Raw genomic sequence first — 26201 nt, forward strand, 5'->3', positions numbered from 1 at the left:
CTTCCCTTTCTTCCCTTTCTTCCCTTTCTTTCCTTTCTTTCCTTTCTTTCTTTCCTTCCTTTCTTTTCTTTTCTTTCCTTCTCTTCTTTCTCCTCTCTTCTCTCTTCTCTCTTCTCACTCTGTCTCCTAGGCTAGAGTGTACTGGTGTGATCTCAGCTCACTGCAACCTCTGCCTCCTGGGCTCAAGTGATCCTCCCACCTCAGCCTCCTGAGTAGCTGGGACTACAGGCATGTGCTACTACATCTGGCTAATATTTGTATTTTTATAGAGACAGGATTTACCATGTCACCCAGGCTGGTCTCAAACTCCTGGGCTCAGGTGATCCGCCTGCCTTGACCTTACAAAGTGCTGGGATTACAGGCGTGATCCACTGTGCCCGGCCGATATTTTTTTTTAAGATATATATGATGTTAATCTATGGTTGCAGATTTCTGATTTGCTTAGAGTTCTTTTTTTTTTTTTTTTTTGGTGTGTGAATATATTTACAGTCATGTTCAGTGATAGGTAAATGAAAGGTGTCATCTTTATCTGAGTTGCCTTACTAACTTGTGTGCTGAATTTGAATTGTCTTTTTAATTGTTATTTTTAAAATTGAATTTTACAAGTCAATAAACTTGTCCGTGAGAATCGGAGGAAATGTGTGGTATAAACAGTGTAAGTTGGGATTTATTTCCCTCCTGTGGGTTTGAGGTAGTTCACGAGTATCTTGTTTTCTGCTACTTATGGGGCTGTAAGATCCCTTTTGATTAAATTTTTATTCAAAAGAAAAGTCTCCAAGTACATTTTCTATTTTTTATCAGGGAAAATTGATGATGCTTGAGTAGGCAGCACTCCATTTTTGTGGCATAGCTATTAGAACAATTCAAAAAGAGATTCAGTGAATGTCTGAGTCAAATATATAGCAATTAAGTCAATTTACTTGTTTGGATTTTATTTTATGTATTTATTTTTTTTTGAGATGGATTCTCGCTCTGTCACCCAGGCTGGAGTGCAGTGGCATGATTTTGGCTCACTGCAACCATCACCTCCCGGGTTCAAGCAATTCTCTGCCTTAGTCTCCTGAGTAGCTGGGATTATAGGCACCCACCACCACGCCCTGCTAATTTTTGTATTTTTGGTAGATACGGGATTTCACCATCTTGGCCAGGCTGGTCTTGAACTCCTGACCTTGTGATCCACCCGCCTAGGCCTCCCAAAGTGATGGGATTACAGGTGTGAGTCACTGTGCCCGGCCTATTTGCTTGGATTTTAAAATGACATGAAATACTATTGTTTTTGAACTTTTACATTCTTCAGCTTTTTTCTTGATTTTTTTTTTTCGTTGAGATAATAATCCAAGTACTGACACGACAAAGTATGATATTAGTGATACTTTTTCGTCTGTTCCAAAATAGTTTCTTTACTGTGTTTGTTATCTTTTTGGACTGGTTTCCCTCCATGATTTTTTTTTTCTTTTGGAGACGGAGTCTTGCTCCATTGCCCAGGCTGGAGTGCAGTGGTGTGATCTCAGCTCACTGCAACCCTCTGTCTTCTTGGTTCAAGCGATCTTCCTGCCTCAGCCTCCCAAGTCGCTGGAATTACAAGCGTGCACCACCACAGCCAGCTTTTTTTTTTTTTTTTTTTTTTTTTTTTTTTTTTTTGTGGTAGTAAAGAAGAGGTTTCACATGTTGGCCAGGCTAGTCTTAAACTCCTGACCTCAAGTAATCTACCTGCCTTTGCCTCCCAACGTGTTGGGATTACAGGTGTGAGCCATCGTGCCCAGTACTTTATGACTTTTAAATGACTTCATATGTTTTACAAACAGGGTTTTCTGACTAGTTATTTTTTTCTCTTACTAGAAATTAATGACATATTCATTAATTGTTTCATTGATATTTAGTTCCAAAAGGAATAATGAAACTTTGTGAACATAGGTGAACAAAAGAAAAGTAATGGCAGCAGTACAGAATAGGATCTTTGTTTAATACCTATGGTTTTTTGTTTTTGTTTTTGTTTTTTTTTCCTTTTTATTTTTTTGAGCTAGTGTCTCACTATGTCACCTAGGCTGGAGTGCAATGGTGTGATCTCGACTTACTACAGCTTCTGCCTCCTGGATTCAAGTGATTCTCCTGCTTCAGCCTCCCAAGTAGTTAGGATTCTGGGTGTGCACCACCATGCCAGCTAATTTGTGTATTTTTAGTAGAGATGGGGTTTCTCCATGTTGGCCAGACTGGTCTTGAACTTGTAACCTCCAGTGACCTGCCCACCTTGGCCTCCCAAAGTGCTGGGATTACAATTGCCAGCCACCGTGCCCGGCTGATACCTGTAGATTTTAAAGGGGAATTATAGGATTTTGTCTAAATGGTGGCTCATAGTGAAGGAGACTTCTCATGTGTAATCAGTTACACCTTACTATCCAGGCCTGGTTCATCTGTTCAAAATAAAAGCTACTATAGAGAGTTTTGTAGGTAATTTTTTTGTTAGCAAGGACCTTTAGGTTCAGTTAAAGTGTCTTTGTTGATTATTTTATTTTTATTTTATTGTATTGCATTATTTTTTGAAACAGAGTCTCACTCTATCCAAGCTGGAGTGCAGTGGTGCGATCTTGGCTCACTGCAACTGCCGTCTCCCGGGTTCAAGTGATTCTCCTGCCTCAGCCTCCCAAGTAGCTGGGATTATAGGCATGCGCCACCGTGCCTGGCTAATTTTGTATTTTTTGTAGAGACGGGTTTTCACCATGTTCCCCAGGCTGTTCTCGAACTCCTGACCTCATGATCTGCCCACCTTGGCCTCCCAAAGTGTTGGGGTTACAGGTGTGAGCCAGCACGCCTGGCCAATTGTTTTATTTTTTTAGTACAACTTAGGAGGAGTGAATTTTTCTTCTAAATAAACTTGAATCATGCATTGAAAGCTTTGGGCCTCACAAAGGCAATGTTTCCAAAGCTCAAACACATTAACTTTGCTTGAATATTGATATTATCCTGTATTGAATTGATACTTCTTTATTTTATTTACTTATTTTTATTTGTTTTTGAGACAGAGTCCTGCTCTGTCGCCCAGGCTGGAGTGCAGTGGTGCGATCTAGGCTCACTGCAACCTCTCTCTCCTGGGTTCAAACGATTTTCCCACATCAGCCTCCTGAGTAGCTGGGATTACAGGCACCCACCATCATGCCTGGCCAATTTTTTTTGTATTTTTGTAGAGACGGGGTTTCACCATGTTGGCCAGGCTCCTCTTGAACTCCTGACTTCAGGTGATCCTTCTGCCTCGGCCTCCCAAAGTAGTGGGGGATTGCAGGCGTGAGCCACCACGCCTGGCCTCTGAATTGATATTTCAAGGCTGAAATGTAATTAAGTAAATATGAAGACTTGTTAGCATATGTGAAAATGTTTTTTTAAAGTTATCCTACAAGTTAGGAGTCCTAAATATTAACTGAAAGGTTCACAACTTAGAGTCAGACTGCTTTGTGTTAAACACCCTTATAGAGGAAATTGAGAGTTATATTAAAAGTACAGTCCACTCATTCTTTTGTTTTCCTAGGTTTTGGCACAAATACCAGTGGGAATAGTATTTTTGGAAGTAAACCAGCACCTGGGACTCTTGGAACTGGGCTTGGTGCAGGATTTGGAACAGGTAAGAAACTCTTACCATGAGATCTAGGAAGTGACACAACTTGACTTTCTAGTTTCTGGAACATGAGAGATCTATTTGATTATATTAGTGGAATTAAGAAGTCTACCTTTTCATTTTTCTAGTTGGGTTTATAAAACATTCCCAGCAGTTATGCTTTACCAGGCTTTAAAATATTGGCACATTTGTCTTAGAAGCTGTATGCTCCCTTTTCTACAAAGTATCCTCTGATAGTCCTGGTCTATTTGAGATTGTTAGTGTTTAATATGAGAATTGTCATGAGGACATTAACTTTCATTTTCCCCATGTTACTTTTGTAACAGGGATTTGAGGCCTTAAACTGTTTATCAAAGTAAGCCCTAATAGAAAGGCAGAGCAATAAGAGCACATGCTGATGTAATTCTCCTTTGCAAGGAGAATATCATTTAGTTTGATTGTCATATAGACCAGTGTCACCACTTTTCCCTGATTCCTACTGTTAACAACTATTTTTCAGTGCCTTTGAAGATACCAACCCTTCTACCTGTCTAGTTGGTTTTAAACAGTTGGAGGGCGATGATGGTCATAAGATATAAAATGTTTTCGCATGTACAGTAAAACGAGGTTGTTTAAACAGAGTTTAGCCTACTTTTTCAGTTCATTTGCCTGCAGGTGTGGTCAGTTAGTGTTAAACCATTTCCATAGTCTCTGCTTCCACTGTCCAGTTAATCTGTTTTTTTCCCTTGTATCATCTGAGCATTCATCTGTCATTTCCTTCTTTTTTGTTTGTTTGTTTTTTGTTTTTTGTTTTGGAGACGGAGTCTTGCTCTGTAGTTCAGGCTGGAGTGCAGTGGTGCAGTCGCAGCTCACTGCAATCTCCGCCTCCCAGGTTGAAGCAATTCTCCTCCCTCAGCCTTCCTAGTAGCTGGGATTACAGGTATACACCACCATGCTTCGCAAATCATTGTAGTTTTAGTAGAGACGGGGTTTCACTATGTTGGTCAGGCTGCTCTTGAACTCCTGACCTCAGGTGGTCCTCCCTCCTCGGCCTCCAAAGTGCTGGGATTACAGGTGCAAGCCACTGTGCCTGGCTGTCATTTCCTTCTTAATGGAACCTCATTTTATACTATGAGCTGCTTTTGTGGTTTTTATTTTTTATTTTTTCAATTTTCCTTTTTTTTTTTTTTTGTCAGATGGAGTCTTGCTCCGTCCCCCAGGCTGGAGTGCAGTGGCGTAATCCCGGCTCACTGCAACCTCCACCTCCCAAATAGCTGGGACTACTGTTGCACGCCACCACGCCCAGCTAATTTTTGTGTTTTTAGTAGGGACAGGGTTTCACTGTGTTGGCCAGGCTGGTCTTGAACTCCTGAGTTCGTGATCCTCCTGCTTCAGCCTCCTTCAGTGCTGGGATTATAGGCATGAGCCACTGCGCCCAGCCTTCAGTTTTCTTTTTAAGATAAAAGGTGTTTTGTTTTGAAACAGGTTCTTGCTCTGTTGCCCAGGCTGGAGTGCATTGGCATGATCACAGCTCACTGCAGCATCTACCTCCCGGGCTCAAACCATCCTACCACCTCAGCCTCCCTAGTAATTGGGACAACAGATGCAAGCCACCATGCTCGGCTAATTTTTTAATATTTTGGAGAGATGAGGTTGGCCTGTTTTGCCCAGTCTGGTCTCGAACCCCTGGGCTGAAGCCATCCTCCTGCCTTGAGCTCTTAAAGTGCTGGGAATACAGGCATGAGTCAATGCTCCCTGCTTAAGATAAAAGATGTAAGTGCTGGTAAAAAGTTTTTAACAATTCAGAAGTTTCATGAAAAGCCCCGTCTTTTTCAACTGTGAAGTGATGAGGTTTATTGGGCATGTATCTTGTCAGACCCCTTTCTATGCATTTTTCGGACATGTTTACACACACACACACGTCTATACATATGTATCTTATATTTAGGAGTTAGGATTATATTCTTGTTTGTTTTTTGAGATGGAGTTTCGCTCTTGTTCCCCAGGCTGGAGTGCAGTGGTGCAATCTTGGCTCACCACAACCTCCGCCTCCCGGGTTCAAGCGATTCTCCTGCCTCAGCCTCCCGAGTAGCTGGGATTACAGGCATGCGCCCCCATGCCCAGCTAATTTTGTATTTTTAGTAGAAACTGGGTTTCTCCATGTTGGTCAGGCTGGTCTCAAACTCCCGACCTCAGGTGATCCCCCTGCCTTGGCCTCCCAAAGTGTTAGGATTACGGGTGTGAGCCACTGTGCCCAGCCTAGGATTATATTTTTAAATGGAAACTATACCCTGTATGAGTGACTTTTAAGCCAAAGGCTGAGATGCATTAGTTGGTTATAATTAATATAGTTGCCTGCAATCAGCATTTTAAGAAAATGAAGTAGAATTAAAAATCAGTAGGCTGGGCCTAATGGGTTATGCTTGTAATCCCAGCACTTTGGGAGGCCTAGGCAGGATTGCTTGAGGTCAGGAGTTTAACATCATCTTGAGCGACATAGTAAGATACTATAAAAATAAATAAATAAATAAAATAGATATGCATGGTGACATGTGCCTGTAGTCCTAGCTACTCAAGCAGCTGAATGAGATATGCTGTGGGAGGATCACTTGAGCCTGGGAGGTAGATGCTGCAGTGGGTTATAATCGTACCACTGTACCCCAGCCTGGGTAACAGAATGAGACTCTGTCTTTAAAAAAAAAAAAAAAAATCGGCCGGGCGTGGTGGCTCAAGCCTGTAATCCCAGCACTTTGGGAGGCCAAGATGGGTGGATCACGAGGTCAGGAGATCGAGACCATCCTGGCTAACCCGGTGAAACCTCGTCTCTAGTAAAAAAAAAAAATACAAAAAAATAGCCGGGTGAGGTGGCGAGCATCTGTAGTCCCAGTTACTCGGGAGGCTGAGGCAGGAGAATGGCGTAAACCCGGGAGGCGGAGCTTGCAGTGAGCCAAGATCCGGCCACTGCACTCCAGGCTGGGCGACAGAGCGAGACTCCGTCTCAAAAAAAAAAAAAAAAAAAAAAAAAAATCATTTGAAATATTAAGGTTAATATTCGTTTTGTTTTGTTTTGTTTTGTTTTGTTTTGTTTTTTGGGACGGAGTCTCCCTCTGTCGCCCAGGCTGGAGTGCAGTGGCGCGATCTCGGCTCACTGCAAGCTCCGCCTCCTGGGTTTACGCCATTCTCCTGCCTCAGCCTCCTGAGTAGCTGGGACTACAGGCGCCCGCCACCGCGCCCGGCTAATTTTTTGTATTTTTAGTAGAGACGGGGTTTCACCGTGGTCTCAATCTCCTGACCTTGTGATCCGCCCGCCTCAGCCTCCCAAAGTGCTGGGATTACAGGCGTGAGCCACCGCGCCTGGCCAAGGTTAATATTCTTTTATGAAATTTTGTTTCAGTTGTGTTTGTGTTTATGTGTTTTGGATCTCAGTGTTTTTCATAGCATGTGCTGTAGTCGAAAATGTTTGAAAGCACTGTCTTACATAGTGTTCTGTGACTTGTATTTTCATTTCACATAATACCAGTTTTTCTTTTGGTCAGTACATACAGATCAATCTCATTTTTAAAAACCCTATTTAGAGCTGGATGAGGTGGCTCATGCTTGTAATCCCAGGTCTTTGGGAGACTGAGGTGGGCGGATTGCTTGGGTAACATAGGGAGACCCTGTCTGTACTAAAAATGCAAAAAGTTAGCTGGGCTTGGTGGCTTGTGCCTGTAGTCCGTGCTACTCGGGAGGCTGAGGTGGGAGAATCACCTGAGCTTTGGAAGTCGAGACTGCAGTGAGCAGTGATCATTCCACTGCTCTCCACACAGGTTGATGGGAATGAGACTTTGTTCTCATTCCCCCCAAAATTTTTTAGTATTCCATTAAATACACACAATTTACACACATCATACATATACCTTTACTTATTTAACATTTCATCTATTGATGGACATTTGAGTTATTTGATAATGTTGGCAAAGCCCTCAGTGAAGATTTTTTGTTACATAATTTTCCATGTGTTAGTTTATTGTAGGATTGCTACATCAACTTGGAATTGCAGTGTTGGAAGATACGCATATTTCAGATTTTGGTTGGATTTACTAATTTGCCTTTCAAAAATAATACCAGTTTGTGTTGCTCACATTATATAAAATGTCCATGTTTCTGTATTTTCCATATTGTTGGGCTTTTTTGTCTTTGCATACATGATAGTAGAAATTGGTGAATTCCAATTTGTACTTCACTGATTACTGGCAAAGGTGAATATCTTTGTTTTTTTATTTACCATTTGAGTCAGTTCTCTGTTCAAAGTGTTGGATTACTGTTTCTTTTTTTCTGCACCTACTACTAACTTGAGATTCTTGTTAATTTACATTTTATTTATTTATTTGTTTGTTTATTTATTTATTTATTTATTTTGAGACTGAGTTTCTCTCGTTGCCCAGGCTGGAGTACAGTGGTGTGATCTCAGCTCACAGCAACCTCCGCCTCCCAGGTTCAAGTGATTCTCCTGCCTCAGCCTCCTAAGTAGCTGGGATTATAGGCATGCGCCACTGCACCCGGCTCATTTTGTATTTTTTTAGTTAGAGATGAGGTTTCACCATGTTGGTCAGGCTGGTCTCGAACTCCTGGCCTCAAGTGATCCACCAGCCTCGGCCTCCCAAAGTGCTGGGATTACAGGCGTGAGCCACCGTGCCTGGCCTCTTAATTTATTTTTAAGGATGCTTTGCGTATCATGGATATAACTCTTTTTGGTTATATAATAGGTGTTTTTTTTTTTAATGAAAATTCCCCATTATACCCCAGAAAGAATTTCATTTGAGCTTTTCAACTTATCCAACTTCTGCCACATAAATTTTGCAAGAAATTAAAACTTAAAAGCTCTCATTTCGTTGTACCGTGTGATCCCTAAACATATGCAGAATGTATCATTTGAAATCACATGTTTTCTTCCAACCCTGTAGGAAAAAATAGCTTTGGTACGGGCAAATTAAGGAAGGCTTTTCTTTTCTTTTTTGCTCAAATTCAAATTAACGAAGGCTTTTCTTTTTTTTAAATATTTTTTGTAATTTTAGTTGAGACGGAATTTCACCATGTTGGCCAGGCTAGTCTTGAACTACTGACCTCAGGTGATCCACCTGCCTCAGCCTCCCAGAGTGCTGGGTTTAGAGGTTTGAGCCACTGCACTGGGCCACAAGTTGTTTTGTGATTTTTTTTTTTTTTTTTAATTATGGTTACATGTGCACAATGTGCAGGTTTGTTATATATGTATACATGTGCCATGTTGGTGTGCTGCACCCATTAACTTGTCGTTTACATTAGGTGTATCTCCTAATGCTATCCCTCCCCCCCTGCCCACCGCAAGTTTTATTTTATTTTTTTCCAAGATGGACTCTTGCTCTTGCCTAGGCCGGAGTGCAGTGGCGTGATCTTGGCTCACTGCAACCTCTGCCTCCCGGGTTCAAGCAATTCTTCTACCTCAGCCTAATTTTTGTATTTTTAGTAGAAATGGAGTTTCACCATTTTGGCCAGGCTAGTCTGGAACTCTTGACCTCATGATACCCCTGCTTCAGCCTCCCAGAGTACTGGGATTACAGTCATGAGCCACTGCACCCAGCCACAAGTTTGATTTTTATGTGATCAGAATTACTTTCTCTTTGGCTCCTGAATCTTGTAGGTTTTGATTAGCAATGTCTTCCCCCATATTCCAAGACTTTGTAACTCCTTTTCTGATGCTTTTGTCTCTTATTCCACAATAATGTAATATCCTAACATTTTATTTTAATATACTCTGTTTTCCTCCGACAGTTCTCTCTCACAACAAACAAACTGCATTTGTGTCGCTGTTGTATATTCCTTATACATGCCTCTCCTATAAACTAAAAGATGGATACAATCAATTAAGAATTTTACACCCACAACCTTAGCAGCAGTGTATCATGTAGGGAAATGAGAATTGTGAGTCACCAGGCACACACACTGTTGCAATTCCCTAATTATCACATCTGCTGAAGCAGGCCCTTGGCTTTGAGAGGAACATTTCCTGAGACTTGCATATAAACACCCACATTCCTGAACTCTGCATTTCATGGTTTAACAAACACCCACATTCCTGAACTCTGCATTTCATTGTTTAACAGGTAGACTAGTGCTGTAGCTTTCAGCTGTATTTTTGGGAGGCATTAGCTAAATGGGTGTTTCTCTGCAACTTCTTATTTTCAGTGATGGAGATTCAAACTGAAGCCTCCTGTAACATGGGCATTTGGGTACTTAATGATTAGTTGTGATATACAAATGTTAAATGTACAGATACGTAAGATTTTTTTGTATGCTTAGATTTAAGAAACCAATCTTAGTATAAAAGGTTTTATACTGTCCCTTGGCATGTGATTTTCTCCTGCACTATGTGTTCAGACTAAGAAACATCCATTAATTCATGGACATAATCATTTCTTGTTTTATAGTGATATTAACTATCATTAGCACTATCAATTGCACACCATTGCCTTGGTTACTTATTAATAATAGTAAACCTTCGTTCTACAGATTTTCCTTGAAGTAATGGCTACATATAGTAAGGTTGATTGTAATACTAAGAGACACATAGAAAAATCTTTCTGGTGCTAATAGATGCCTCAGATCAATTTAATGAATTCTAACAATTTTGGAATGTCTCAAAAGGAAAATAACTATTTTCAATTTTTTCTTGATTTTCTGTGGAGTTTCTAAGGCCGCTATTACCATTTTGCCCCCCGTATAGCTTCTTTATAACTGCTACAGCTAATCATAAATATAGCACATTTTTCCTATCTTGACAAATTACCAAAACTTTATTATATCACACAACATCGCACTCAGAATGTCTCTCATATTCTGGACCATTTGTTCTTTCATTAAACAAAAAGCCGTTTGTGCATAAAACAAGGCAAATCTGGATAAAAATACCTATTTTTCCATTGATAAATTGCAATAGTCAGTAGTCATTTTATGATAATTCCTTTACAGACAACCCAAACCTCACAGTGCCTTGTTTTTTTTGTTGTTGTTGTTGTTTTTTGAGATGGAGTTTTGCTCTTGTTGCCCAGGCTGGAGTGCAATGGCGTGATCTCGGCTCACTGCAACCTCCACCTCCTGGGTTCAAGCGATTCTCCTGCTTCAGCCTTCCTGAGTAGATGGGATTATAGGCATGTGCCGCCATGCCCAGCTAATTTTGTATTTTTAGTAGAGACAGGGTTTCTCCATGTATGTTTGTCAAGCTGGTCTCGAACTCCTGACCTTAGGTGATCTGCCCTCCTTGGCTTCCCAAAGTGCTAGGATTACAGGCGTGAGCCACCGCGCCCGGCCCACAGTGCCTTTTTTTATTCTTCTGTGGATTATTGAAATACAGTACAGTGATTTTAGACTGATTCATCGGTCATCATCCAGGGATGCTGTAAAGGTGAGGGCAATACACATTTAGAGTAGAATTTTTCATCTATTTTATATAGTTGAGTTTTACCTAAGGTTTTGTTTGGAGGCAAGGAGGTATTAGACTACCAGAAAATAAAAAATTCTGTAATTGGTGCTGTAAACTATTTCCTTTCATGAAGAAATATAATTTTAGTATTTCTTGGAGCTTACGTTAATTACTAATGGTTTAGAACTTTAAAATTGTTATTGCTACAATGTTGTCTTTTTTTTTTTTTTTTTTTTTTTGAGACTAAGTTTCACTCTTGTTGCCCAGGCTGGAGGGCAATGGTGTGATCTCAGCTCACCACAACCTCCGCCTCCTGGGTTCAAGTGATTCTCCTGCCTCAGCCTCCCAAGTAGTTGGGATTACAGGCATGCGCTGCCACACCCAGCTAATTTTTGTATTTTTAGTAGAGACGGGGTTTCTCCATGTTGGTCAGGCTGGTCTTGAACTCTTGACTTCAGGTGATCCACCCTTCTCGGCCTCCCAAAGTGTGGGATTACAGGTGTGAGGCACTGCGCCCGGCCCTGTTGTCTTATTTTTAATGAGGTTGGACAGTCAGAGTAATTTGTTCAGTAGTCATCCTTACTGATTTATATTGTGTGCATTGTCTTGGTATAAACTTCCTGTTCTTTTTTGATTGTGATCTCAAAGCAGTTCCCATACAGTATTTTTGACCTGCAAGTATTATATCTTTAAAGTGATTTTCCTGGTAAATGATACTTGTTTCAAGGTGCAGTTGATATGTTAAAAAGAACTTCAGAAGCCATGCCTAGTGATGCATGCCTGTAGTCCCAGCTACTCTGGAGGCTGAGGTGGGAGGATTACTTGCGCCCAGGGCTCAGCCTGGGTGACATAATGAGATCCGGTCTCTTTCTCTCTTTTTTTTTTAAAGGAACCTTAAATCTTATAAATTGCCAATAATTTGGGGGAAACATGTTGGGAAATTGAATGGATTTTTTTTTTTTATAATGCCAGTAACTTGTATTCACCATATTCTCCCCTATTTTACACTTCTAAAATCACCGCTGACAACAAGGATTCCCTAAGCAAAATTCAGCAATACAAGTTTCTGCAATGGGTTCCCTCTGATGAAAATGAGTTCTTAGTCCAGCCACTCTGGTTCGTGCTGAAATTTGAGTCTGTTTAGTAACCTCACCAGGAGATACTGAGCTTTTTGTAAAACAAGTTTGTCTAGATAAAGCAGTTTTCATGAGATGGTAAAATTGAAAGTGTTACATTGTATTAGTGAAAGACAATATGTTGGATTTAGTTTTTCTATAGTTCAGTCTCTAAGAAAGATGACATGATTGTGTTGAGTATTTTGATTTGCAAGTATTGAATTTTAAGAATAATTTTTTAAAATTCTTTGGAAATCTGTTCTGCTGTAGAGTGGCAGGCAGTTAAGAGGCCTGGTTGTCAAGTACACCTGGGTTTGAACCCCATGTCTATCATTTATAACATTGTGGCATCGTGCTAATTACTAAACCCTAAGTTTTCTCCTCTGTTAAATGGGAATAATAGTTTCTACATCAGACATACCAGCTAATTTTGATGAGCATGTAGTATGTACCTGATCTCTTCTAAATGCTTTATGAATGTTTATTCATTTTAATTTTAGGATAAATGTCTAAGCTATATGTTACTTCATGTTATAGTTGAGGAAACTGAAGCACAGAGAGATTTTAGTATTTTACCTGTGATGTGTATAACGTACTGACCCAGTGCTTGACCTGAAGTAGCACTTACCATATTCACCCCTTTGTTGAAATGAGTGGTCATTATGAAGTTTCCAAATGTATTGTATTTTTAAGTAACTGACCTCTGGCACAACACTGAAAGGATCTTCTGTGGTGCTTTTTTCTTTCCTCTTGTCTCCGTAGCTCTTGGTGCTGGACAGGCATCTTTGTTTGGGAACAACCAACCTAAGATTGGAGGGCCTCTTGGTACAGGAGCCTTTGGGGCCCCTGGATTTAATACTACGACAGCCACTTTGGGCTTTGGAGCCCCCCAGGCCCCAGTAGGTAAGTGTCAGTCACTTTAGAAGGCTTTTCTTAATTTTTTGCTAATACTTGCTGACCTGATTTTCCATCCTACCCCGTCCCATTCCTAGCAAGGCATTACATACATGCATGTCATTAAACAATTGTGTAATAAAGAAGGGCTTATTAATAGATCCTGGCCTACTCTGCTTTCCCTGCTCCTAGGCCTCCTCTCTCAAAGAAACCACTTTGTTAGCTCTTTTTAATTCATCTGATATATAATTTAATTAATATCTCTAAATGTGCTTATATTGCTGTGTTTTGGTTTATTAAATCTAAGTAAATTTAACCTGTTATGGTAAATGAGAATTTAGCTCATGTATCACCTCTGCTTTATTTACTTCTTCCAATATAATTATGTTTACTAAATTTACTATATTTCCTAAATTTAGTTTTATCTATTGAAGTGTTTTTCTTTCTTTTATATTTTTGAAAAGGAATCTTGCACTGTTGCCCAAGCTGGAGTGCAATGGCGTGATTTCAGCTCACTGCAACCTCCACCTCCTGGGTTCAAGCGATTCTTCTGCCTCAGCTTCCCAAGTAGCTGGGATTACAGGTGCACACCACCACGCCCAGCTAATTTTTTTTTTTGGATCTTGAGCAGATATGGGGTTTCACCATGTTGGCCAGGCTGGGCTCGAATTCCTGACCTGGTGATTCACCCGCCTTGGCCTCCCAATGTGCTAGGATTACAGGTGTAAGCCACCGCGCCCAGCCTGAGGTGTTTTTCATACTTCATTCATTTGAATACTCCTTCTGAACTTTGGAAGTGTCCACTTACCACTTTATTATTTATTTTGAACTTAAGGAAATTAACTTACTTTTTTTTTTTGAGATGGAGTTTTGCTCTGTCGCTCAGGCTGGAATGCAGTGGCTTGATCTTGGCTCACTGCAAGCTCCACCTCCTGGATTCACGCCATTCTCCTGCCTCAGCCTCTTGAGTAGCTGGGACTACAGGCGCCCACCACCATGCCCGGCTAATTTTTTTGTATTTTTAATAGAGACGGGATTTCACCATGTTAGCCAGGATGGTCTCGATCTCCTGACCTCGTGATCTGCCCACCTCGGCCTCCCAAAGTACTGGGATTACAGGCATGAGTCACTGCGCCTGGCTGAAATTAACTTACTTTTTTTTTTTTTTTTTTTTTTTTGAGACGGAGTCTTGCTCTGTCGCCCAGGCTGGAGTGCAGTGGCCGGATCTCAGCTTACTGCAAGCTCCGCCTCCCAGGTTTATGCCATTCTCCTGCTTCAGCCTCCCGAGTAGCTGGGACCACAGGCGCCTGCCACCTCGCCCGGCTAGTTTTTTTTTTTCGTATTTTTTAGTAGAGACGGGGTTTCACCATGTTAGCCAGGATGGTCTCGATCTCCTGACCTCGTGATCCGCCCGTCTCGGCCTCCCAAAGTGCTGGGATTACAGGCTTGAGCCACCGCGCCCGGCCTAACTTACTTTTTAATTTAAATAGCTTTTTAAGGAAAATTATAGGTCAGACACGGTGGCTCACGCCTGTAATCCCAACACTTTGGGAGGCCGAGGCGGGTGGATCACGAGGTCAGGAGTTTGAGACCAGCCTGGCCAACATGGTGAAACCTCGTATCTACTAAAAATTCAAAAATCAACCGGGCATGGTGGTGCCTGCCTGTAATCCCAGATACTCAGGAGGCTGAGACAGGAGAATCGCTTGAACCCGGGAGGTGGAGATTGCAGTGAGCCGAGATCGCGCCACTACATTCCAGCCTGCATGATAGAGTGGGAGTCCGTCTCAACAAAAAGAAAAAGGAAAAGAAAATGACGTTCTACCGGAAGTGAAAAACTGGTTGTCATCTGGCATAAATAGAGCAACTGAGATAAATAGAATAGATAGCTGTTACTGTACCACTAAATTATCTCCCATACTGTCATGATACATGTGTCACGTTTTGAGACACCTTTGCAAATTTAAGCTACATACTTACATATTTTTTTTTTTTTTTGAGACGGAGTCTTGCTCTGTCACCCAGGCTGGAGTGCAGTGGCCGGATCTCAGCTCACTGCAAGCTCCGCCTCCCGGGTTTACGCCATTCTCCTGCCTCAGCCTCCCGAGTAGCTGGGACTACAGGCGCCCGCCACCGCGCCCGGCTAGTTTTTTGTATTTTTAGTAGAGACGGGGTTTCACCGTGTTAGCCAGGATGGTCTCGATCTCCTGACCTCGTGATCCGCCCGTCTCGGCCTCCCAAAGTGCTGGGATTACAGGCTTGAGCCACCGCGCCCGGCCATTTTTCTTATTCTGTCAACAAGGTGCTAGTGTTTCTTGAGTCTTCTTTGTCAAATGAGGATATTAGTACCCTTCCCTTTGCTTTTATTACCCTTATTTGTTTTCTTATCTTTTTTTTTTTTTTTTTTGGAGACAGTGTCTCTGTCCCCTAGGCTGGAGTGCAGTTGTATAATCTCGGCTCACTGCAACCTCTGCCTCCCAGATTCAAGCAATTCTCCTGCCTCAGCTTCCTGAGTAGCTGGGATTACAGGTGCCTGCCACCAATCTTTAATGCTTGGTAGTCCTTTTCATTCCTATTTAAGATTAAAAATAGGCTGGACACGGTGGCTCATGATTGTAATCCCAGCACTTTGGGAGGCTGAGGTAGGCGGATTGCTTGAGGTCAAGCGTTTGAGACCAGCCGGCCAACATGGTAAAACCCCATGTCAACCACAAATAGAAAAACTGGCTGGGCATGGTGGCACATGCATGTAATCTCAGCTGCTCTGGAGGCTGAGGAGGGAGAATCACTTGAACCTGAGAGGCGGAAGTTGCACTAAGCTGACATCATGCCACTACACTCCAGCCTGGGCGACAGTGTGAAACTCTGTCTACAAAAAATATATATATATATATTTTATATATATATATATGTATGTATTTATATTTAAAAGCTCACTGGCAACTTTTTGTATGTGAGTAGGGCTCGTTTACCAGTAGGTTTTACTTTAGAGTGAGTAATCTAGAAACCAACTATGATCAGACACAGGGTCCTCTAAATGTTAGAATGTCAAATTCTTAGCTCTGGGATGGTATCAGTAACCACAGTAGTTGCCCTTCTCTTTTTTGTGTGTTTACTTAGAGAGAGGCATACTTTGACCTGTGTATTGAGCACCAGTGATTAGGAGGATGGCAATATGTAGTTTTCTATATAAACTTCATTTATCTTTTTTTTTTGAGACAGAGTCTTGCTCTCTGTCCCAGACTGGAGTGTAGTGGTGTGATCTCGATCTTGGCTCACTGTAACCTTCGCCTCCCAGGTTCAATTGATTCTGTTTCCTCAGCCTCCTGAGTAGCTGGGATTGCAGGTCCATGTCACCACACCTGGCTATTTTTTGTATTTTCAGTAGAGATTGGGTTTCACCATATTGGCTACGCTGGTCTTGAACTCCTGACCTCCAGCAATCCTCTCGCCTCAGCCTCCCAATTTGCTGGGATTACAGGTGTGAGCCACCGCGTCTGGCTTAGACTTTCCATTAATTCTTTCCTCTTCCTGGTTTCAATTTTATTTCATCAAACCTGGTATTCCCAAGTCCCTAGACATCTGGGATTCTCCAAGGTAGATATGCATCATTTGATCATACTGGTAGACCCTTGGACAATATGAGGGTTAGGGGTGCTGACCCCCACACAGTTGAAAATTTGCAAATAATCTTTGATTCCCAGGCTTTACTGACAGCATAAACAGTTAATACACATTATGTATATTATATGTAGTACGTACTATATTCTTACTATAAAGTAAGCTAAAGAAATAATATATTATTAAGAAAATCATGAGGGGGAGGAACGGGTTGGTCTTACTCTCTCAGGGATGGCAGAGGAGGAAATCCACACGTAAGTGGATCAACACAGTTCAAACTTGTGTTGTTCAAGGGTCAGCTGTAATTGCTGTTGAGTGTACTCTAAACTATAGGTTTCTGTATCCTGCTTGATCAGTCCTCTGTCGACATCTTTCCCCTAGAAATTTGTCAGATTTTCTCATGTGTTCATTTGCCACCTTCCCATTTTCTGTCATTATGGGTTTATATATATACATTTTAATATTTTTTAGCCATAGATTTTAATAAGGTCTTTGGAGGGAGAGGAGGTGACTTCGAGTTTTCATTGATCTCTGTGCGAACTTTATACTTAGCTTTATCATTAAAAATAGGCTGGGCGCGGTGCCTCACGCCTGTAATCCCAGCACTTTGGGAGGCCAAGGCAGGTGGATCACCTGAGGTCAGGAGTTCGACCAGACTGGCCAACATGGTGAAACCCCATCTCTACTAAAAATACAAAAATCAGCCTGGCGTGGCGGCAGGCACCTGTAATTCCAGCTACTTGCAAGGCCGAGGCAGGAGAATTGCCTTATCTGGGAGATGGAGGTTGCAGTGAGCCAAGATTGCGCCACTGCACTCCAGCCTGGGTGACACAGCGAGACTCCATCTCAAAAAAATAATTACGTTTTAATTTTATTTTTTCTCATTTTTCATTGGTTTTAGTAGAAGGAAGTAGTATAAATTATTGTTAATAGTGCCATTTTTACTTATATAGCTTTCTGACTAGTGTTTAATGATCCATCTCTTTTTCCAAAGTTCCTGACGCAATAATTTAGTTAGTATTAAAGTTGTGTGTCTTAACATTACTGCCCATTTAAAGGTAATTGTATTTACTTTTAGAATGTACATCTTTGTACCACGGAATCTTAGTTGAAAGTACTTTAGAACTATGTGAGTCTAGCTTGTCTTAAAAAAACCTCAGGTATGGTGGCTTCCTTATAGGCGGTACAGTCTGTTCTGTTCTGGTTGTTTAGAAACCAAATCCTGCCTCCATAGAGTTTCCACCCAGTGGTTCTACTGTTATTTCTTAAAGCTAAGCAAAACCAGTCTAGTATAATGTCCTTTCTTTCTTTCTTTCTTTTTTTTTTTTTTTTTTTTTTTTTTTTTTTTTTTTTTTTTTTTTGAGAGGAGTCTCACTCTGTCACCCAGGCTGGAGTGCAGTGGCGCGATCTTGGCTCACTGCAGCCTCCACCTCCGGGTTCAGGCAATTCTCCTATCTCAGCCTCTTGAGTAGCTGGGACTACAGGTACGCGTCACCATGCCCGGCTAATTCTTGTATTTTTAGTAGAGATCCCATTTGGCGAGGCTATTCATGAACTCCTGACCTGAAGTAATCTGCTCACCTCAGCTTCCCAAAGTGCTGGGATTATAAGTGTGAGCCACCATGCCTCGCCCTAGTATAATTTATTTGTGGTAACCCACTGGCATTTTTCTGGATAAAGTATCATCAGATTCTTGTGTTTCATCAGAAGACTTGGTTTGTATACTTTTCCCAATCCCTTTAATCATTTGGTTATGATTTAGTTTTTTGTAATCTTTTCTTTCGAAATTTTTTCAGAATTTGTTCTTTGGAAAATTTTCAAATTATTTTGACCAAGCTTGAATGCAATACCAGTAGTTGCTTAAGTAGTGCTTGTTTGTTTTCTTGTTTTAGCTGATCTATCAAGATACTCTCTTACCTGTGTCTTTAAATACTACAGTTAACACAAAATTTGTATTTATTCATACAAATACTCATATACTTTCTTGTGTTTGGATTTGTTAAAGGAAGTTTTTGGTTTTTTTTTTTTTTTTTTTTTTTTTTTTTTGAGCACACCCAGGTAGAGTGATTTGTATTTGTTAAATGATGAGATCAACTAAGACAGGTCAGTTTCCTATATGAGTAATTGCCTGTCCAGTAACAAAATGACCGGTGAGGTTTGCAGTTCTATAAAATGTTTCTTGAGTCAGCTTGCATAGTCCCCAAAGTAACAGTATGCTGTTAATCTGTAGTACTGTGTACCCCTAAAAAAATGCTTTTCTTTATTTTTTGGTCTTAAATTGGATTTAGGAACTTTCTCAATATAGATGATTTACTTTGTGCTCTTAAAATTGACATCTCTTGGTTTGAAATCCTGAGCAAACTTGTCCTGTCTTATTAGATATCAACATGAACTTACGGTATTTTAGTATTTATTGAATACATCAATTTTAAGAAACCTTTGACTAAGGTGGATATACTTCGTTTTCATTAATTTAGCTATAGCAGCCCATTCTGGGTTTTTTTGTTTTTTTGTTTTGTTTTGTTTTGTTTTTTAACTGCTTTTGTTCTCCATACTGCCTCTCCCCACTCCCTACAACCTTGTGAGACTTTTCAGAATGTTTTATGTCACTCCTTTACTGTGGATTATTGTATTATATTTTGGCAGTAACTTTATTTGTAAATGTTTATAAGGGAAAAAGGTAGCATTTTTGCCTGTAAAATGACTTTAGTATGATTTGAGTTTTGAGCAGTATTTTTAGAAAGAGATTTTTATCTTGAAAAAAGATTTCTCCTTCAGTCGGGGTATACTGTAGTGGTTTTGCTTTTTTCTTATTGTTTTACTTGTTACAATGGTAGATCGTGAATAGTCTTCTTTGTTACTTATGTCTGTTCCCTACATTCTCTGCAATTGATAACAGAAGTTCTTATACTTTGAGAGAAAATTAGACTTAGTGATTTCTTTTTTCTTTCAGTTTATATTATTTGAATGTTAAATAAATGTAAATAATAAACTTAGAAGGATAACCTAACCGTTTTCTTCAGGAAGACACCTGGATTGGGGGGCGGGGGAAACCACATTTTTTTTTTTGTATGCTGCCTTCCTCTGTAGCCTTAATGTACATAATATTTTTATTCTGGAAATTTTACTTAATGAATCAAAGGTAATTATTATTTTTAATAACTACATAACCTATGATGATGTGTCATGATGTTTACAACTTTTTTTGTTTGTTTGAGACAGAGTCTCGCTCTTTCACCCAGGCTGGAGTGCAGTGGCGCAATCTCGGCTCACTGCAACCTCCACTTCCTGGGTTCCAGCTGGGATTATAGGTGTGCACCCCCATGCCCAGCTAATTTTTTGTGTTTTTAGTAGAGGTGGGGTTTCCCTGTATTGGCCAGGTTGGTCTCGAACTCCTGACCTCAAGTGATCTGCTCGCCACGGCCTCCCAAAGTGCAGGGATTACAAACGTGAGCTACCGCACCCAGCCTACAACTATTAATATTGGATACATAGGTTGTTTCCATATCTTGACTGTTACATGTAATATGCACTGAATGCTTAGGAATTTTTTTTTAATTTTCTTTCTAGTTTAATTAAGTCCTTGAGTTAAATTTTCATGATTAAAAGTATGAGGTTAAAAAATAGAGGCCAGGTGTGGTGGCTGACGCCTGTAATCCCAGCATTTTGGGAGGCCAAGGTGGGCAGATAGCTCAAGTTCAGGAGTTCAAGACTAGCCAAGGCAACACAGCAAAACCTCATCTCTTAAAAAAAAAAAACCCACACCCCCCCCCCCCCCCCCCCCCCCCCCCCAGAGAAAATTAGCTGTTGTTGGCATGGTGACTCACCCCTGTAGTCCCAGCTACTCGGGAGTCTGAGGTTAGAGGATCACTGGAGCCCAGAGGCAGAGGTTGCAGCAAGCCAAAATCATGCCGCTACACTCCAGCACACACACAGTACTTGCCCTGTTGTATATTGTCATATTATTTCCTTTAGACAATTACATACACATACACACGCATGCACACACGCGCGCGCACACACACACACACACAGTACTTGCCCTGTATACTGTCATAGTATTGCCTTTAGACAAACCCGTCTATATGTCTCTAGAAGTCAAAGACTATGGCTTTTTATGCAGCTATTTCAGTGATAGGTATGCATAAAATATTTCATCAGGGTTTAAATTTTCCTTCCTTTGATTAGTAGTGACAGTGAACACTGTGTAAGTGAATTTATGTGAGTACTGTATCTTATGAAATACCTCTTCCTAAATTTGACCTATTAGCTTATTTGATTCTTGATTTTCTTTACAGTTTGCTCTACACACATTCTGCCCCAATGATACCATTGATCTGAACATTTTGAAGACCATTTCTTCGAAAAGAATACTGAGCTCTGTGTTATAAGTGCATCGTATCCTTGGATTTATATATAATTTTGTTTTCTTTTTTTTTAAAAAAGCTTTGACAGATCCAAATGCTTCTGCTGCCCAGCAGGCTGTTCTCCAGCAGCACATCAATAGTCTAACATACTCACCTTTTGGAGACTCTCCTCTCTTCCGGAATCCCATGTCAGACCCTAAGAAGAAGGAAGAGGTAAATTTAAGGATACTTCTGCAAAATATCGTATCAAAGAAAGAGAAACTGAATGTGCAGAATGTAATTTTTTGCATGTATATATTAAGGGATTAAGCAAAGCTAGGCATAATTAATTTTTTAAGACGTTATTTCACTCAGCCGGGGGTAAATTATTTTTGCTGTATCTGGACGGTGTTGTAACGGTGAAGTGACCACTACACTGAAGATCAGGCCCTGAAATAAGGCAGATATTAATATTCTCATTTTTAATTAAAACAATTTTAAGTTTTTTTCTTTCTAAGATGATGTCTTGCTGGTGTCGAACTCCTAGAAGCAAACCTCCTGCCTCAGTCTCCCAACATGCTGGGATTACAGGTATAAGACACCATGCCCAGCCCTATTGTCATTTTATAAATAAGCAAACTAAGGCTTAGAGAGGCTGACTTTCCTCAAATCATAATGCTCTTAAGTGGCATAACCAAAATCTTAACCTCTTGATTTTTTTTTTTTTTTTTTTTGAGACGGAGTCATGCTCTGTCGCCCAGGCTGGAGTGCAGTGGCCGGATCTCAGCTCACTGCAAGCTCCGCCTCCCGGGTTCACGCCATTCTCCTGCCTCAGCCTCCCAAGTAGCTGGGACTACAGGCGCCCGCCACTTCGCCCGGCTAGTTTTTTGTATTTTTTAGTAGAGACGGGGTTTCACCGTGTTAGCCAGGATGGTCTCGATCTCCTGACGTCGTGATCCGCCCGTCTCGGCCTCCCAAAGTGCTGGGATTACAGGCTTGAGCCACCGCGCCCGGCCAACCTCTTGATTTTTACATAGCTTTGTGTTTAATCTCTTAAAACTCTAGTGTAAAAACATGATCTTTTACTCACATGGTGTTAAAAGTGTAGTCTTTGGTCTGTTTGATCCTTGTTTTACCACTAATCATCTGTGAGACATTGGAAAATGACAAAGTCATTTTGCCTCCGTAAATTTGTTTCTTCTGTAAAATGGGGACAGTAATAGTGTTCAATGTTGAGAGCCAAATGAGATAATGCACACCAGGATCATAGTAAATTGCTCAATATACAGAAACTATTTTTCAATCACTTATATCATTACATGTATCCCTCAGCTTTTTATTTTCTGTTTTTTTTTTGTTTTGTTTTGTTTTGTTTTTTTTGGTTTTTGGTTTTTTTTTTTTTTTTTAAGAAATGGGATCTACCCAGCGCCGTGGCTCATGCCTGTAATCCCAGCTCTTTGGGAGTGTGAGGCGGGTGGATCCCCTGAGTTCAGAAGTTCTAGACCAGCCTGGTCAACACGGTGAAACCCCGTCTCTACTAAATATGCAAAAATTATCTGGGCATGGTGGTGGGCACCTGTAATCACAGCTACTTGGGAGGTGGGATAATTGCTTGAACCTGGGAGGCAGAGGTTGCAGTGAGCCAAGATTGTGCCATTGCACTCCAGCCTGGGCAACAAGAGCAAAACTTCGTTTCAAAAAAAAGAAATGGGATCTTACTATGTTCTTAAATTTTATCCTGTAAACTAGATATGAGAAGCAAGATAAGAATATGAAAGTACCTTTTAAAGTGACATGTAAATGATTAGACGAAAATTATTTATGCAGCCTAATTTTAGGTGGCTGAATATGTGTAAGGCATTGTGTTGTTAAGTGCTGAGGATACAAAATGAAAATAAACAAGAATTTATTAAGGTTGCTAACCAGTGACAAAGATCAGACAGACAAGCACTTAAATTTACACTGGTTCAGTAGAGTATATGTGATAATAGAAGAGTCTCTGTGGGCCGGGCGCGGTGGCTCAAGCCTGTAATGCCAGCACTTTGGGAGGCCGAGACGGGCGGATCACGAGGTCAGGAGATCGAGCCCATCCTGGCTAACACGGTGAAACCCCGTCTCTACTAAAAAATACAAAAAACTAGCCGGGCGAGGTGGCGGGCGCCTGTAGTCCCAGCTACTCGGGAGGCTGAGGCAGGAGAATGGCGTGAACCCGGGAGGCGGAGCTTGCAGTGAGCTGAGATCCAGCCACAGTACTCCAGCCTGGGCGACAGAGAAAAAAAAAAGAATGTCTGTCAATGACGAATGGATAAACAAAATGTTTTATATCTATATGGAGTATTAGAATATTCAGCCACAAATAGGAGTAAAGTACTGATACATGTTATAACATAAATGAACCTTGAAAACATAAGTGAAGGCCGGGCACGATGGGCATGGTAGCTCATGTCTTTAATCCCAGCACTTTGGGAGGCTGAGGTGGGCAGATCACCTGAGGTCAGGAGTTCGAGACCAGCCTGACTAACATGGTGAAGCCCCATCTCTACTAAAAAGAAAAATACAAAATTAGCCAGGCATGGTGGCACATGCCCATAATCCCAGCTGCTTGTGAGGCTGAGACAGGAGAATCACTTGAACCTGGGAGGTGGAGATTGCAGTGAGCCGAGATTGCACCATTGCACTCCAGCCCGGACAACAAGAGGGAAACTCCATCTCAAAACAAAAAGAAAGAAAATGTTAAGTGAAAGGAGCCAGACACAAAAAGTCACATGATTTGATTTATATGCTATACCCAGAATAGGCAAATCCATAGAGAAAGAAAGCAGATTCATAGTTGCAAAGGAAAAGGGAAGAAATTGAGAGGAACTGAGTTTCTTTTTGAAGTCATCAAAGTTTTCAGGAATCAAATAGTGGTGATGGTTGCACAACCTTGTAAATATATTAAAAACTATTGAAGTAGATGCGTTAAAATGGTGAATTCTATGTCACATGAGTTTTAAGATAAAATTTAAAATATAATAGTGAGAAGATCATAGATGCTTGGATGAATTTGATAAGGCTTTGTTTTCAGAAGAGGAACATTTAACTTTTTTGTATGGGTATGTAGGACTTGGCAAGTCTAGGTCAAGCATTCCAAACAAAGACAGAATTGTGAAAGATCACAACAATCTGGGAATAACAAAGATTCATTGTTAAGTGTAAACAGCTTGCACTGGGAAGAGAAGAATACATTGTGACAGGGGAGATATGCTAGACTTTTTTTTTTGTTATTTGAAGTGGTTATGTAATCTCATTTATACTGTTAGGAAAACAAATGTAGAACATCCTCAGGATGCTGTATGATATTGTAGAGATGCCATTTGAAGCACCCTGAAATTTAGTTGTGTGTCCTCCACTAACTTGTAGTTTCCTCAGTAATCAGAGGAAGTAACTTTATTTTTATTTCTGGTACCCAGAGTTTGACTTAATGTTTAATTATTAATGTTTACTAAAAGATGAATAAATACAAGCTAGTATCTGTCCTTTTTTTCCCAGAGCGATTTGGATTTCACAGAAGTTGAATATTAATTCATGACAGAGTCTCAGTTTTTCTTGAAGCATAAGATTTTTGGTTTACTTGAAAAGTAATGACTGTGGCTTAGGATTTTTTTGATACGATGTTTTCATCAAATAAACATACTGTTTTTCAAAGCAGAATAATTGCAAGATGAACTATAGAACGAAGAGAATATTAATATGTTGTATTAGTACATTTTAATTTACAAAACTTTTTTCAGATTCGTTATCTGGTTTTTTTGGAGAAAGAATCTCGCTCTGTCACCCAGGCTGGAGTGCAGTGGTGTGATCTCAGCTTACTGCGACCTCCACGTCCTGGGTTCAAGCGATTCCCATGCCTCAGCCTCCCCAGTAGCTGGGATTACAGGTGCACACCACCACTGTCTGGCTAACAGATTCATTATCTTGATTAGATTTTTTTAAATGTCAGACAAATCATTTTAATTAGGGGCTGGAAAGATGAGTACAAATCAATTCTAGAACGATAAAGACAGTTCTGTTAGTATTCACACATACATACAGATAGTGCATCCCAAATCCAAAATGCTCCAAAATCCAAAACTTTGAGCACTGACGTGACATTCAAAGGAAATGCTCATTGGGACATTTTGGATTTTCACATTTGGGATACTCAACTGGTAAGTGTAATGCAAATATTTCAAAATACAAAAAAATCCAAAATACTTCTAGTCCCAAGCATTTTGGATGAGCGATACTCAACATGTACAAAGTTAGGTGTTAACATCCTTGTTTTATGGGAGCAAGTGAATGGCAAAGATGAGGGTTGAAATCTGGTCTTGTGATTTTTAAGGCCAGTGCAATACATTTAAAGTAAAGTAAAAATTTCCTTGATGCTTTTGTTTTTCAGAGATTGAAACCAACAAATCCAGCAGCCCAGAAGGCTCTTACTACACCTACTCATTATAAATTGACGCCCCGCCCTGCCACTAGAGTCCGGCCAAAGGCTTTACAAACAACAGGCACAGCGAAGTCACATCTTTTTGATGGGCTGGATGACGATGAACCATCCCTAGCCAATGGAGCATTCATGCCCAAGTGAGTTTATTTTTGTTAACAGAAATTAAGTATGAAATACTGATATAAACTAAGTATGAAACAATATACAATTATTTATTTAAATATATTACAGATGTAATACAGTCCACTTTGTTTGTTTTTGTTTTTGAGACAGTCTTACTCTCGCCCAGGCTGGAGTGCAATGGCATGATCTTTGCTTACTGCAACCTTTGGCTCCTAGGTTCAAATGATTTTCCTGCCTCAGCCTCCTGAGTAGCTGGGATTACAGGCGTGTGCCATCACGCCTGGCTAATTTTGTATTTTTAGTAGAAGCGGGGTTTCACCGTGTTGGCCAGGCTGGTCTTGAAACCCTGACCTCATGTGATCTGCCGGCTGGCCTCCCAAAGTGCTGGGATTATAGTGCTGAGCCACTGTGCCCAGCCAGTCCACTTTTTTATAATTTGAAAAATACAGAACATCACAGAGAAGAATAAGAGTCCCCCTATCATTCCCGGGGATAACTCATAGTTAGCATAAAAATATTTTGATAAATATGCTTCTTATTTTACATATTCATGATTTTGTTTTGGTTTTGAATAATTAGGGTTTTTTTGTTATTGTTGTTTTTAAAA

General features: G+C 40.6%; 2 protein-coding genes across 2 annotated transcripts in view; both read left to right on the forward strand.

Moving 5' to 3' along the window:
* The window catches only part of NUP98 (nucleoporin 98 and 96 precursor), a 129124-nt gene that overhangs the window by 41994 nt on the left and 60929 nt on the right, over positions 1–26201 (forward strand). Inside the window, 4 exon segments of the mRNA XM_050756048.1 lie at positions 3521–3613; positions 12902–13042; positions 21101–21234; positions 25421–25608. Coding sequence (XP_050612005.1) covers positions 3521–3613; positions 12902–13042; positions 21101–21234; positions 25421–25608 — 556 coding nt within the window.
* RNF121 (ring finger protein 121) overlaps positions 7167–26201 on the forward strand; it is a 231211-nt gene continuing 212176 nt past the window's right edge. The window contains exon 1 of the mRNA XM_050756319.1: positions 7167–7172. The gene's annotated coding sequence lies outside the window, so the exon portion shown is untranslated. The remainder of the gene's footprint in view (positions 7173–26201) is intronic.

This window comes from Macaca thibetana, chromosome 14 (genome assembly GCF_024542745.1).
Source record: "Macaca thibetana thibetana isolate TM-01 chromosome 14, ASM2454274v1, whole genome shotgun sequence".
NCBI classification, from domain to species: domain Eukaryota; kingdom Metazoa; phylum Chordata; class Mammalia; order Primates; family Cercopithecidae; genus Macaca; species Macaca thibetana.